A 16,473-nucleotide genomic window follows, 5' to 3' on the forward strand; every position below is an offset into this window, starting at 1 on the left:
AGAGCTAGAGAGGACGGGAACCCCACAAGGAGAGCAACAGAACCAGAAAATTTGAACACAGGGAACTTCCCAGAGACTCATACTCCAACCAAGGACTATTCATGGAGATAACCTAGAACCCCTGCACAGATGTAGCACATGATAGTTCAGTGTCCAAGATATTTTAATATAGGCTTAAGTGTAAACCCAGAAGAAAGCAGGACACACCCAAAAGTCTATGCAAGGTTTGGGTTTCTTTAACAGAGGGTCACAGGTTTTTTGTTTGTTTTGTTTTGTTTTTACAGTAGTTGTAAAGCATCAAAGGGTTTCTAGGGAATATAAATGAGACCATAGGGTAGCTGCTGAGAGCCATGTGTTTCTACTGCTGAGATAAAACACCAAGACCTAAACAACTCTGGGTGGAAAGGGCCTCTTTCATCTTTTGTTTTTTAATTAAAATTTTTATTTTTTAATATTAATTACAGTTTATTTCTTTTGTTCCCAGATGTAGCCCCATCCCCCCATTCTCTCCCAATCCCACCCTCCCTGCCCCTCTCTAAGTCCACTGATAGGGGAGGTTCTCCTCCCCTTCCATCTGAACCTAGCTTATCAGGTCTCTTCAGGACTGGATGAAATGTCCTCCTCTTGTGGCCTAGCAAGGCTGCTCCTCCCTTCGCGGGGGAGGGGGGAGGTCAAAGAGCCAGCCATTGAGTTCATGTCAAAGACAGTCCCTGTTCCCCTTACTAGGGAAACACACTTGGATACTGAGCTGCCATGGGCTACATCCAAGCAGGGGTTCTAGGTTATATCCATACATGGTCCCTGTTGGAGAAACAGTCTCAGAAAAGACCCCTGTGCCCAGATATATTTGGTCCTTGTAGAGCTCCTGTCCTCCCCAGGTCATATTAACTCCCCCTTCTTTCATATGATTCCCTGCACCCTGCTGAAAGTTTGGTTATGAGTCTCAGCATCAGCTTTGATACACTGCTAGGTAGAGTCTTTCAGAGGCCCTCTGTGGCTTCTGTCCTGTTACTTGTTTTCTCCTACTTCCAATGTATCATCCCATTTGTCTTTCTAACAGAAGACTGATCATCTTACCCCAGGTCCTCTTTCTTGTTTATCTTCTTTAGGTGTACAGGTTTCAGTATGTTTATCCTATCTTATAAGATAGCATAAGTGAGCATATACCATGTGTGTCTTTCTGCTTCTGGGATACCTCACTCAAGATGATCTTTTCTAGATCCCTCCATTTGCCTGCAATTTTCATGATTTCCTTGTTTTTAATTGCTGAGTAGTATTCCATTGTGTAAAAGCACCACAATTTCTGTATCCATTCCTCCGTTGAGAGACATCTGGGTTGTTTCCAGGTTCTGGCTATTATGAATAAAGCTGCTGCCCACTTGGGCATCTGGCCTCTTTCATCTTATACTTCCAGATAATAGTCCATCTCTGTGGGTACTCAGGATAGGAACTAATTCGGGCAGGAACCTGGAAGCAGGAACTGAGTAGAAGCCATAGAGGGACACTGGTTTGCTTTTCTTAGCTTGTTCAGCCCGCCTTCTTAAAGCATTGAGAACCACCAGCCAAGAGGGGGCCCTGCCCACAGTGAACCACTCAATCTAGAAAATGTACCACAGGTTTGTCCACAGGCCAAATGACAGGGCTTTTTTTCTCAACTAAGGTTCCCTCTTTCCAAATGCTAGAAGCTTGTATCAAGTTTAAGTCTAGCCAGCACAAGGCATAGGATTATAACAGAGAAGGAAAAATTCTAGATCACAGGTGTACAGCAGCCATCTTTAATGTTACTATCATTAACTGTCTCAAGCTTTGAGCTTGAATGCTATCTCTATTATCAACAGACACTAACAGCAAATGCTTATTGTGCCTGAATTCTTGCCTCTCAATTGGCCAGTAGCTTTAACCAGACTCCTGAGTTAAGCCCCTTCCCCTTCTCTTGCCCATTAATTTCCATTATGTTGATAGTATGCCTCAGTTTCCCCCTTTGAGACTTTGAGCCTTTAATCTTGAGGGTTGCAGAAGGCTGAATATCATTTGTAGCTTCTTCTATGCTGTATAAAGTCATATACTCTACCAATGGATCAAAAGCCTGAACCTCTCTAGTCTGAGGGGAACATGAGAGGGTCTGAACTTGTAGATTGGAGGGTCAACATTTGGAAGGAACCTGGAAAAGATGATGTCATTACTCAAGACATCAAACCATGTGCAAGTAATAAAGCATGTAATAGACTTCATGACCAAGATTAGCACCAGAAATAGTAGAGTATCTTCATCATGAAGTTTCTGATAACCCATATTAGTAAATTGTCAAAACTTAAGGTAGAATCTGACAGACATTTAAATTGGGTATGTAAATTGTAGAGGGCAGGATATATTATCCCAGTGGTTAGGTATTTTTGCAGCACCCTGGTAAAAGTGGAACAAGTTCCTGTAGTCTAAATATTTAGAGCTACCAAGTTTTATGTACAATAATTTTTTTTATCAACTAATCTTTTTATTGTAGGAGTAAGATTCCATGGACTATAAAAAGTATATTTATAGGTAATACTAATACAATGTAAAACATAAAAGAATAATTTGAAGAAAGGAATAAATTTAAAGGAAAACAGTGTGGGATTATCATTACTGAGTATGTATTATGCCAACAGTGTCCAAAGGAAAACAGTGACGCAAATGTAAACACAGCTGAAGTGATAGCCACAAACAAGCTTAAACTATCTTTGTACTGTTGTCAGAGTGGCTGCGATTTCTCCTACCTGGCATGACAGTGACCCATACTCAGAATTTAATGGAGAGGCCTCTAAGACCAGAATCATGATTTGTCCTTTTTAAGTCTATTCTAGTGCCCCCTTTTTGTATTATTACTAGTCATCATCATCATCATCACCATCACCATCACTATCACCATCATTATTGCCACTGCCACCACCACCGTCACCATTATCATCACCATCATCATCACCATCACCATCATCACTACCACCACCACTGCCACTGCCACTGTCACCATCACCGTCACCACCACCACCATTATCATCATCATCACTTGAGTATACTTTCCTGCTCAGTGTTTCAGGCCATGCATGTAGCCAAATGTTAACCATTTTTCTTTTTTTTTTTTTTTTAAATCTTCCATCCTCTTTATTTTGTTGTTTTGGATTTAAAATTTTTTTCTTCACAATTTATTCTTTATATATCCCAACTGAAGCCCCCTCCCTCAACTCTCCTAGTCCCACCATCCCTCCCTCTTCCCTTCTCAGTCTCCATGTGGATCTCTGATAGAGGAGCAGGGGCTGCCTCTGACATGGACTCAGTTGACCACGCTTGATCACTTGTCCCTGATGATGCAGCCTTGCCAGGCCATGGAGGAAAAGGATCCAGGCAGTCCTGAAGAGACTGATAAGCTCTGGGCAGATGGCAGTAGTGGAGAACACTCATTTTGTAAGGCTCTTTAGGGAGAAGCCCTGGGCTCCTGCAGTTTCCCTTCGCATGGGCCATCTTCCCTTGGAAGCACTGAGGACAGGGTTCTCTATGCTTCCCCATTTCTTTGTAGGTGAAGGAAGGATTGTAGTTAAAAGTTAACTGTTTTATAGCACTTTAAACTTGATAAGGACTTTTAATAATCATCGACTCTGTTAACTTTAGTTCTCTGGCGAGAAATTCAGTAGAAATTGTAATTACTTCAATAGAACATAAAGTCTTTATTTGTTAAGCATGCTTCTGTAAACCTATACTATCTTTAAGTTTTAATTTTCATAAAACAGTTTTGATATATTTTAAGTTTTCAGTTTATACTAATCTCTTTTTTTTTATTTTGGAATGTTCATTTTCCTTGTGAAAAATCTCCATAATTTTTTGTCTCTTCTTAAGATGAGAAACCTTGTTGTTATTTTTACCCTAATATTTATTCTATGACTATATATTTTTCTATTACATGGTTCTTATTTGACTTAGTTCCTTAAAAGTTTAAAAAAACACTTTATTTTAAATAAGATAACACATTTCACTAAATACTGGAAACACATGCAAAATATATCAACAGTTTGGGGGCATTTTAAAATCAATAAATTTAAATTAACAAATTTGTGGAGAATAGAGTCTTATTATAGCAGGCATTTAAAAACTGTCTTTGTAATAGTGGATCTTCAACAATACTTGAGAGGAGTCCTAGACAAGCCCCAAAGAAGTTAGCAGTGAAGGAATGGACAGAGGTACAGTTCCCTGGCATCTCTCTCAGCAATCTAAACAGTTCCAAACTCTTAAGGACCTTATCAGACATGATGGTACACACCTTTAATCCCAGCACTGAAAAGGAAGAGGAAGATGTCCACATGTTTGGGGCTGGTCAGCCATGGCTATATTGTGAGATTTTGTCTCAAAAGAAAACTTTTAGGGAACCTTGACTCAGAACTAATTAGATTCCTGGTTTTGATGCAGAAAAGAATTTCAAGACTAGTCAGTATGAAGCAGAGTTTGTTTAATAAAATTATTTTAATATATATTTAAAGATGCAGGTTAAGAGAGAGGTTTTCAGAAGTAAGACACATCAGAAAGCATGGCTATGGGCTTTTCTAAGAGAGTCGCCAAGATTAATTACTTTTAGCATTCTCAAGAAGCTCAGCACACCAAAAATTCCTGAGCTGTGAGATGAGTGTGGGAGGACACGATTAAGTTCATAACATGATATGGTTTACTAGAGGTATTAGTTATTAGAATCTCATAGGTTCCATGGTCTGAGATGCTGGGCTTCCAAAACAGCGAGAGCTGCTGATTCCCTTCTCACTAAGTATGTTAGGGTTTTCTCAATTAATAGAATTTATAGAATGAGTCTCTCTACATATATAGAAAGGGAATTTGTTAGAATGACTTATAGACAGTGGTCCAGCTAATCTAACAATGGCTGGTTTTGAACAAAAAGTCCAAAATTCCAGTACTTACTCAGTTCACAAGGCTGGATGTCTCTGCTGGTCTTCAGTGTATGCTGGAATCCTAAAGAAGCAGGCTCTAATGCCAGTGAAGGAATGGATTAGTAGCAAGGTGCAGGCAAGTAGGCAAAGAGAAAAAGCTTATTTCATGTCCTTATATAGGCTTCCTGCAGAAAGTGTGGTCCAGATTAGAAGTGTGGCTTCCCATCTCCAGGCCCAGATTAAAGACTCATGCCTTCTCACCTCAAGATCTGGATTAGAAATTGATCTTACTATTCAAATTAAACAAAAAATCCCTCACAGGTGTGTCGTGTATTTGGGGTTTTATTTTAGGTCAAGTTGACAGCCAAGAACAGCCATCACACTAAGCTCCTCTCAAAATATACCAAGTACCAGTATCTATACAAGCACATTCAAGCTCTCCATAAGGTAACAGTCTCATCCCGGTGGAAAGAGAGATAGCAGAAAACCATGGCATCACATATAGCTTTGTTGGCTCTTTGTTGCTCAGAATAGTGTTGGAATTTCCTAACCTGCCTCTTCCAGTGTGCACCCTTTACCTTAACCTCTTCATTCAGTGCCCTAAAACCCCAGTCACCATCCTCTGAGTGTACTATGTCCTTTCATGACTTTGGGCTCTTAAACAAATCAATTACTTTGCCTCTAGAGATAGCTTCACCTACCAAAGTCGTACTTATCACCTCAGTTCTGATTCAGGAACCACTCTGTCAAGCCTTGCTGCCTAGTCTCTGCTTTCAAGTGGTTGTTTTATTTCGATAACAGTGTCACTTGGCACAGGCCTTTACCATCTATGCTGTACTCCCTTACAGGAAGAAAATATGCTTTATCTTCCTTATACCCACAGCAGCTGGTAGTTCCTCAGACATAAGTCTCAGCAAATGTACGAGTGATAAATGGATGGAGGGACAATGCATTTATTCAATAATTACTTGTCTAATGCTTGTCTTGGTCCAGACACTGGCAAGGTGCTCAGAATGCAAAATATCAAGGATAGAGACACAGCTACTTCTAATATTTGTAATTCAAAAGCAATCTGAAACTATATCAAATAGAAAACATAAGAATTTTACATTTGCATGTGTTGTGTACGATAGTAAACTGGCCCCGAAATAAAGGAAACACAGTGGCTCTGTTTCAACAGTGCCATTAAGAAAGAGCTCTCTCAGAAGTATCATGTCAGGTGTAAGCTGAAAGATAAAACATTATCAAAGGAATGTTCCAGAGAAATGGAATAACATGTGGGGAAAATGCACAAGACAAGAAATAATTAAAGAAGGCAAAGATAATTAAAGAAGGCAAGAGTATAGTAATTGAGGGGGATACTATCAGAGGTCTAGCCTAGGCAAGAAATTGATTAGCCTATGAGAGAAGCTTGTTTCTTGTGTTTGAATGCAGGAGTGAGCCAGTTAATATTTTATAATGACCAGGCTTGCCAATGTAAGTGAAAATAATCGGAAGGATAGAAGTGACAGACAGGAGACACACACTAAATAATCATTGTTGTAATGCAAGTAAGAAGCAGTGAAGGCTTGAATGAGGCTGTAGCAATGCCAGCTGGGCAAGACTGGAGATATACTATGGAGGATGAATTCAGACCTTAAGGATTAACTCATGGGAAAGGAAGACAAGAGTGAAGATGAGCTTTTAGCTTCTGGCTGTTTAACAAGGAAGGAAGAAGTATGGGAAGAATTGGAATATTTGGAGAGTCAAAGAATGTAGAAGCACTTCTTAAAGAGTGGAACCTAAAATAGTCTAAGTCAGGTGACTGGTGCAAAGCTCAGATCAGGGTGGCTGAAGGCCTTTCTACATAAATGACACTTAAAGTAGTTTTAAAAAGCTAGGAAGAAGAGAGTCTAGGCTAAGCTCTGACACGCCAGTGATCTCAGCTGTGACACAACAAGACCAGCAATAGACACAAGGAGTGAGGGATATTGAGAAGAAGAGAGGAGGACCAACAGGATTTGCTGCGCCGGGTCTGCCAAGTGATGCCAGCGCCCACGCTGGAGGGAGGAGGGGTCATTTTCCTCTTCTCATCGTGGTGCCTCTGCCAGGGTATTTTATTTTTCATTCTAATTTCAACTATTACATCTCAGTTAGTGTCTAAATCCCAATATCCCCACAGGATTGAAGATCTGCCTCTGATTGTTTCACCAGTACCTCTGGCCCAGTTCATTTTTTCTATCTGTTCCACATCTCTGCAGCCTGGAAATGAAGAGGCACATACCACTAAAGTCTCATTATTTCCATTTAATAAAAAAAGTTCCAAATCCTATTTTAAACTAATTTTAATATTTATCAGGCTAAGTTTTCATGTGTAAAATATAGGGAAGTTTTAAAGTATCCACAGTTACAATGTTTCTCCATTCCCATCTTTTCCTACAAGCCTTCCCATAAGTCACACAACTGTAAAGTCTCACCAATAGGGCTGCTTATTTATGAGCTGTAAAAGGACAACACTAGATATGCCAAAGTGGGTGGGGAAGGCCCAGGAGACCACAGTGATACCCAAGAACTACAGGCAACTAAGGAATACCGAGAGCAGGGGAAAGAGTCTTCTCCAAGGAAGAGCACACCAAATGGTTATCTAGTACCAATGGTCAGCCCTGAAAGCATGTATCCATTAATATTATACAGACTGAGCAGATTATATTTAAGAATATATATATATATGCATATATGATGTATAAATGTATTGTATACATATATGATATATATTATACATATATACATATATGATGTATATATATATGTATATAATTATTAATCTAATTGAATCTCTTCTTATTCAAGTCAGTTGATTTGAGCACGAAAAAATCTAGATGGATGAACAAAAACTGGTTTTGAGCTTTCTAAAACTTTAATACATAACTATTAATTTAAATAGTATCTCCTTAATTTCTATATGGACATTTAGAGCATTCATAACTCTCTGATTTTTAAAAGCAACAACATAGGGTTTCTAATGGTTCAGGATCTTTCGTTAATCACCACTTTGTGAGACTCCTCTTTTCTCCATAGCTGAATCTTAAAAACAAGAGAGCAGGTAAAAGGACTTAGTTCTGGAAGCTAAGACCAGAAGGCTGTGTCTGGCCTAATCTCTTACATATTACAGAGTTCTGGTGAAAACACAATGAAATTATGAAATAGCTTAAGAGTGATTAGAAATGTTAATGGCTGTGTTTGATTTTGTGAAGCATACTGAAAGGGAAACAAGAGTCCCTTGGTCCACAGTGCATGAGAACTCAGCATTGCTTCCCCCCCTCAAGCATAGGGAAGCATGCCCTTCAGGAGCCACCTTCTCACTCTCAGCTGGTGTTCTAGGGAACCCAGAGCCATGGGGATTGTGATAGCTGCAATGAAGAAAGCATCTCTCTAATGCATTTCCAATAATTCTGCATTCTTTAGTCTCTGATTGACAAAAAAAATTAACAATTTAAAAGAAAAAAGAAAAGAAAGAGAATTAGTTGTAATCAATTATTTTTTAGTGAAATTAGTTACTTTTATTTAGTGAAATTACTAACTTTCCTTTGCAGTAATCCCCCAAGTGTTCATGAAATTTAACAATTCAAGTCTACGTGTAAAAAAGTCACTATATCCGTGATTTAAAATTATTAAGACAATGGTACAAAGAGTAAAAAATGCAATAAATGAAGTATATTTTTATTATTAAATATGAGGTAGAATTAATAGTAGGCAGTTTACTTCTCCCCAGTGAAGATAATATAAAAGCATTCAGAAAAAGAAATAAATATGCATACATGAAATATCCCAGTGTACGAATTGAATGGAGACTTCTCTTAAAAGCTACGAATGTGACAACATGAGGAAGAAGATTATTAAGGAATTTCACAGAATTTTTATGTAAAGTTTTATCCTGCTACGTTATGATCACAGGGACACTTTGTGGTATTTACTGAGTCTTCTGAGAGTTCATTTATTCAGGTCTTGTTTTAAGAAAGAACGTCTAAGATTCATATCAATAATGTGGTTCTGTAGTACGCCGAACTGATCCCACCAACCCCGGCGCTGCCCTGACATGATGCTCGGCACTTGCGGCGCCTTCATTCTGGATTAAAAGAGTGGTTCTTTTTTGCTTCTGCAGGCGGAGGTTCAGCTCTGCTACCTGGAGGCACAAAGAGACGCCGTGGAGCAGATGTCCCTCAAGCTGTACAGCGAGCGGTACACCAGTGGCAGCAAGAGGAAAGAGGAGTTCGCTGACATGTCTAAAGTGCCTTCGGTGGGAAGCAATGGGTAGGGGACTGTTCTTTTCCTTGCTTATTCTCACTAAGCTACTTTTTCCTCTGTTGGGTGTTAGGCAGGCATTTCCTTCCCAGAGAGCAGACAAGCAAAAGCTCGGTCAAGTGCTGGAGTCCAGTTTTAGATGGTAGAGGTTTTAACAGCCTCTACCATCTAAGCCTAAACTCTGGAACTTTTTCCTGTCTGTAAAAGACAGCCTTGTTATTTAGGAGTGCTTTTGAGACTAGCTCTCGACTTTTTATTTAATATTTGTGACAGGGTCTCATATAATTTAGGATGGCCTTGAGCTTAGTATGTAGTGGTGGCTGACCTTGAACTCCTGATTCTCCTGCCTCTACATCCTGAGTGCTGAGGTGAATTGCTACTATGTCTGGAAGACTAACACCTGAGATGTTTATAGTGTGTGAAAAGAGGCAACAGCAGCAGTGATCCATGAGCCTGAGATATATGCTTCCACTTAGACAGGTCCAACTGCCCACAGTCTTCAATAATTGTCATGTATGTAAATGTTTATGAATGTCCATAAAGCTATACAAACATAGTGTGCTTACATATTTCTCTGTTTTCTAACTCAATTCTAATATTTAATAGATAAAGAGCAAAAGCAGAGATGAAGTTAAATTATTTCATAGATTTGATAAGCAGTCATATTTCCCCCTTTTTTAATTGGGCAACAAAAGATAGAAGCTGCTCTCCAAGGTTGCATTGTACGTTTATAGTATGGTATAAACCTGTGAAATAACTCAGTCCAGAATATTCCCTGAAGGACAGCAGGAATGAAGCCTTTTCTTGCACTTGGGCACATTCACTCTCTGCCTCCCAAGTTCCGGAATTAAAGATGTGCACCATTACACCTGGCTTGCATTTTTCTTTTGAAGTACTTAGATTTGTAGCAGACTTAAAACTCTTGCACAATGTTAAGTTACGTACAGTGATTGAATTAGTGCATAGATTAGACACTTTGTCCTGTTATTAAAAAAAAAATGCCTCGGGATGTAAGAATATAAGAAAAACATCAGTCATGGTTTTGTTTAGAAATGAGAACAAATAATCACATTCCTAATAGGTTGTTTTCTACATTTGAGACCTGTTCTCTAGTTGACTTGCATTACTTGATTTTGTAGTCATTTTTCTATTCACCAGAGGGAAAAAACAGCAGCAAGCGAGAGGGAAAAGGTTAAATCTTAGTGCACGAAGCTGTTTTGGCCTTAATGTGCTTTAGTTCTCAAAATGCCTAAGTAGGCTTTAGTGTGCATACAAGCACAGACTTGAGGTCACAGTTCCGTGTTCTTGAAAAGCCTTGGGACCGAAAAGCATCAAGTGCTTCTGACCTCGGATTCCGAGGAACCAACCTGAATATTCACTCTGGGACCTGCACGTCATAAATCTGCTCTGGGAATTGCTTAGTTAGCAACAAGCATTGTTCAGTGATGTGGGAGTAGGTGAACTTTCCTGATACCCTTTGTCTATGCTCCTCAGCACGCTGAAGACTGTGCATTGTGCAGAAATTTAAGAATACACTGAAGGAAAGCCAGTATTTAATAGCAGGGACAGAAACCTCCACTGCCTTATGGTCCCTGTTTACACACAGAAAAGTACTGTTTGAGAAATCCCTGTGGGTGAGGTTATCTGAGGTGTCTTGCCCCCAAGACTCTGCTCCCACAGTCAAATCTGTAATTCTGCAGCCTTGAAAACACAGCCTTGTAAATTTATTTACTCCAATAATAAATAAATGTCATCAACCATTCCTTTTGTTCCGTAGAATGAGAATTGTTCCTGATAAGGAAATGTGGGAATAGTGTGGGCTTCCCAGAGTCTGTGTACACACATAGAATAGACTGAAGAGAAATCAAGTCAGTGATCCAATTTACATACTTTCATTTCCTCCCCATGCTTACATGTATGCTCAGATTTTACGCACTAATATACTAATAGAGTAAGTACAAGAATACTTCAGAGAAAACACAACTGCTACAATGAATGGTGTTCTTAAATTCCTAAAAGCTTTATATAACAAAAATGTTCCTTTTGAAATGGATTTATAACCTCTCCAGCTTGGTGAGAAGACATTTATCAGGGAGGTTGATCAAAGTTTATACCCAGCTATCAATTTTGTGGTTCGCAGTCCTAGGAGGGTGTGGCGGGAGGATTTTCCTGAGTGCAAACAACCATGTTCTGCTGATAGTGAGCGCTCACCTGTGGGAGATGCGTGCACATTGTGGACTTACATATCCTATCATGGAACCAGGGCTCCTGGGTGGCACCATTACTTTTTTACTTCAGGGAGAACAGTCTTCATTTAGTTTCTTTCGGCAAGTTAAGTCTTCACTGAGGGCCTACTATGTGCATGGTTTGATGCTCTGTGCATAGGTTATCCAGACCGCTTGCATTCAGTATGCTTCATAAACAGTAGCCATCTCTTTTTTCAGGTGTTTCTTTCTATAAAGAGGTTATCTGACTTCACTTTTCAAATAAAATTTAGGGATGTGATCTAATGTATTAAGTAGCTCTGTACCTGCTGAGAAAACTTAGTTTATTAGTCATGCTTTTTGTTTAACATATAAGTTAGGGAATCAAAACACCCAACAGCTGAATGATTCACTAGCCCAGGATAGACTGTTTAGGATGGAGCTAAAAAGCACAGCTCTGAAGCGTGGGTCATGAATCTGTGGTTGCATGCCTATCATCTCAGCGGGAGATGGAGACAGATAGATCGTGTTTGAGGGCATTCAAACAGCAAGATCCTGTCTTGAAAACTACCACCACAGACAGCAACAACACAGCACAGAAACGCAGGTAATCCGAAAGTCACGCTAACTCCTCTCTGAGGTTTGAACTGTACCCATGACAGGCTTTTAAACACAAACCCCACATTGTACACATTTCATACTGTATAAAACTTACTGTGGAGAACTACAGTAGTCCTAAGGAGGTTTTATTCCACAAGGATAAAATCCTTTTGGCAAAATCCTGCAAAAATGCATGCCTGTGAGTTCCAATACTTGAGGATGCTGAGACAGGAAGCTCACTGGAGCCAAAGACTCAAGAGTAGTGAAAAGAGTTGGCTCACTGGAGCCACGAGTAGTGAGACCCTGTGTCTAAAAGGTGGACTAAAACCCTCAGAAAACTCAAATTCACTCATTAATCTGACCAACATTTTAAAGCGCTTTCTGTAGTCAAGCTCTGAAGTGGAGGTTGGCTGAGAAAGTGGGATGACCTTTACACTTAGAAACACAACAGGCAGACCTATAACCAAAATGATATGAATTATTGTAACTATCGGGTTAGAGGCCTGGTGGGGGGGGTGAGAGCCGGGCTTCGGGACAGCGGAACTCAATTTAGGCTGTGTCCGGGAGAACTGGAGCAGGCCAGGGTCCTGGGTGAGCGACTCCCTTAGTGTAATCTGAGAAGTGCTTGCTGAACACAGACAAAGTCAGAGCCGAGCTCTACACTTCAGTGCAGCACTAGGTCAGCCTTTAGCTGTGCAGTAGGCAGGGAAATGGGGTTCTCAGAACAGGCAAGATGCTGTGTGGGAGGCACGGCAGTGTCTCTGCATTCGGTGCACCTTTCCCTGTGTCTGGAATGCTGCCTGGCACATGCTAGGTGCTCAAATGAATAAGTAACTGAAGCTGATGTGGAACGAGCAGAGAGGGGGAAAAGGTCTAGAAGATCACGAGATTGCTAATACTCCCTCCCTCCCCCCCCAGAAAACAAGATAGAATGTTGAAGGTATGGAGACAAACATTTGAGAAGGATGTTTACTCCAGATCCTGGATTTAATCATTGAGCAAATGGCATTAGCCATAATCACCAATGGAACCCTTAAAACCAAAAGTACCTCCTTCCTCAACCTGCTTGCCCCACCTGCTTGCAAAACTAGCCTAAAATTCTCACTCTATAGGCAGTTTGGCGTGGGGGCTTAGGGTGGGGGTTAATGATTAGGCCTAAAGCTCACCACTTTCTGAGAGCCTGTTTCAGTGGTTTTTAAAGAGTGTTCTTTGAGAGAGCAACATCAATGCCTCCTATGAATCTGCTAAAATGCTATTTTGGGGTTTCAATTCAGACCTATACTTTTGGAGACTTTGGGAACAGACAGTATAGCTCTCCTAAAGGAACAAGCTTCTAAGAGTGATTTCTGGAAGTTTGGAAAGCACTCTTTATACAATGAAGATTTTTCAGGTTAGGAATTAATATAAAGTATGGTAAAAAAAAAAAAAGATTGAAGACTGAAGATATAATGAATAGACAATTGTCAGAGGAGTGTGGTATAAAGGGAATGAGAGAGGAGGAGGAACTCTGATGTCACTACAGACTGAACGTTTATTGAGCATCTCTTAAACAGAAGCCATGCAAGGCATTGGGGATATGAAGTCAATGACACAAAGACTTTTGACAGGCAAATATAAATCAACAGAGGGGTCATCCAGGCTTGGACATGACAAAACCATGCTTCCCCAAATAAAGTAGCATGTGAAAACAGCTAGAACAGTAAAGGAAGGCAGTAACAGTATTCTAGAGGCAGGGAAGATGGCTCTGTGGGCTAGAGTACCTGACTGGCAAGCTCGGGGACCTGAGTTTAAATCCACAGATCCACACAAAAGCTGGTCATGACCTTGCAATCCCAAACCCAGCATGGGAGCTTGATGTCAGAGATAAGTGGATCTCTGAGAAGTCACAGACGAGCACAGCTAGCAGGATAGTGAATTTCCTGTTGAGTGAGATGACCTGTGTAAGGCAATAAGGTAGAGAATGAGGGAGGGCAACACCTGAGAGGCTGCTCTGGCTTCTATGTGGGAGCCACAGTCATGCATGTCCATGTAACACACACCCACACACACCCCATAAAACCAGTATTCTGATAGAAGTATTAAGTATATTACACATAGGTTAGTTAAGAAGCCAAGAGTAATAATAATACACGCCTGTTTCCTGTCATCTGAGTACTTGGGAAGCTGAGGCACTGTGGATAGTTATAACATTTTTTAAAATTAGAACTTTCCCTGATATGTTACATAAAACTTCTTTTAAAAAAAAGACTACAAAATTCCAGGTAGTCTCTTAGCTGACAGAAATCCAGGGCTGTAGTTCACCATTATTTCCTGTCTTTGAGCTAAGTTCCTGTCTGCACAAGACCCGTACAAGAGCAAGCAAGTTAAATTTCCAGCGTGTTTGTGCATATGCGCTCCCGTGTGGAGGCCAAATGGCTATTGAGGAGAAGGCCCACTGGAGTTGTGGAAGCTTTACAACTGGAGGAGATTGCCTGTTGATGGCTGCTGGAGAGGAGAGAATCATTTTGTTTTCTGGGTGTGGCCACCAATAGGCTTTCCATGCCCCTGTGGATAGCCTCACATCCTGGGGCCTACAGGCACTACTAACTGGACTCAAAGGGCTATTAAAAATTTTAAAAAGAAGAACTTGAAGTTGGGAGAGAGATGTATTGGGGTGGTGTGATAGAATTGGAGGGAAGAGGCGGAGGGCAGATGTAATCAAGATACATTGTATACATAGAAATTTTAAAGAAGAAAGAATATTTTAAAACCTATAGCTTTTTACCCATGAGATTGGATACACTCAGAATACTAACTATGCAAATAATATTTATCTCTAGAGACAGCCATGTTCTTTCTAATCTAAGTTCTTCAACGAGAACATGTACAAGGTTAAAAACTAACACTAGATTCTCAGTGGCACCGTGCTCCTTTATAGCTACACAACCTTGATTAAGACATTTAACCTCTCCAAGAGTCATTATTATTATATAAAATGGGAGTCATTATCCTAGTGTACTCATGCAAATTTCTGCAGCAAGAAAATGTGACAATTTATAAAAAATAAAAATATATGTGAAAATCAGTTAATAAATATTTATTATGCAAATATTGCATTGGAGTAGTGTGGGATGCTAAAAATGAAAAAATGTACAGATTTCTTCTCCATAGTCTGAGAGGAAGGACAGAGAGCAGAAAGACAAAGAGGAAAAGAAAACCATTGACTTAGATACAACATTGTAAATCACTGGACAGAATTCCAGATATCCAGTACTTCAGGAGTACTGAGTCTGACTTGAAAGGAGAGAAAGGAGCATCTGAGTGACCTGAAAAGATGTGTGCACTGTAGTAAATGAAGGAGTGGTGAGAAAAGGTGGGGGAAGGCTGTAGCTCCCACACAGGAAGTGTGCAGAGGGTGTACATTGAAGATTTCGAGAAGTCATTTGATGTTGAGGAAGCACACAGAGCTGGCTCCCAGCTCTGCTTGCTTGGGTCGGGAAGGATTCCCAAGAGATATTTTGGAAGATACCTCAATATCGTGGGTAAGGCTTCCCCTGCATCTGGACGAAACTGAGCAATGCTTGTTAGAAACGGGGGCTGGGGGGAGGATGTAGCTAAGGGCCGCACCTTATATTGAAGAAAGTAGAAATGTCATTTCCTCATCATACTAGATTTTAGCATAAAATTTCTTCCCAACCATCTGTAAGTTCATCCTGCACAATGGCTTGAGTGAAATGACAAAAGACTAAAAGGGTGACAGGAAAGATGAGGAAAAGACATGCCTGCTGATTAGTGTGAAAACACATACAAAATGCACACACGACATCCCCAAAGAGAACTGATGCTGACAAGTGAAAAGAAATGAATCACTATTTAAAATATTGCTTGATTAAAGACCAGGTTTGTTTCTCTAAATTAATTAAGCAATAAGATACGCTGAGTGGCTTTAAACACCTGAGAAGAGCTGTAATCACCCTAGGTTTCAGTGCCTCTGGTGATCTTCCTGGGTTTCTGCTGAGCAGCAGGCCACATGCTTCTATCCAGTTCAATGTGGTTGTACTCACTCAACACCCTAGCCCCTGCCCCCCGCCCCCCACAACACACAAAGAGCATTTTGAATTCTGCTTAATGAGTATTTTTGGAACCTGCTTACATAGGGTTTTTCTACTAGTCACAGAAACAAAGTACTGTGTATTACATGTGCCAGTATTGAAATTATCTGTACTAATGGACTAAATCACTAGATAACTTTAATAAACCGTCAATCTTTGCTGCATTTCTACTCCTTCTGATTTTTACTCAATCCCAACATAGTAAGTAGCTGATCAGTGTTTGATTCAGATCCTTTTGTCTCCTTTTAGCATGATTAAACGTATTATTAAAATGCAAAAATGTATTTAAAAAGGCCAAAATAGTCACGCTCAGCATAGTGTGCCTGTATCCCCAGCTACCCAGGAGAATAAAGCAAGAAGACCATTGGAGCACAGTAGATTATTAAAATAAGA

General features: G+C 40.1%; 1 protein-coding gene across 9 annotated transcripts in view; it reads left to right on the forward strand.

Annotated features, from left to right (window-relative positions):
- Positions 1-16,473, forward strand: part of Akap6 (A-kinase anchoring protein 6) — a 443,623-nt gene that overhangs the window by 289,042 nt on the left and 138,108 nt on the right. For all 9 annotated transcript variants that reach the window (XM_060387498.1, XM_060387493.1, XM_060387490.1 and 6 more), the window contains one exon: positions 9,046-9,194. In XM_060387498.1, the coding sequence (XP_060243481.1) occupies positions 9,046-9,194 (149 nt within the window). The remainder of the gene's footprint in view (positions 1-9,045; positions 9,195-16,473) is intronic.

This window comes from Meriones unguiculatus, chromosome 7, assembly GCF_030254825.1.
Source record: "Meriones unguiculatus strain TT.TT164.6M chromosome 7, Bangor_MerUng_6.1, whole genome shotgun sequence".
NCBI classification, from domain to species: Eukaryota; Metazoa; Chordata; class Mammalia; order Rodentia; family Muridae; genus Meriones; species Meriones unguiculatus.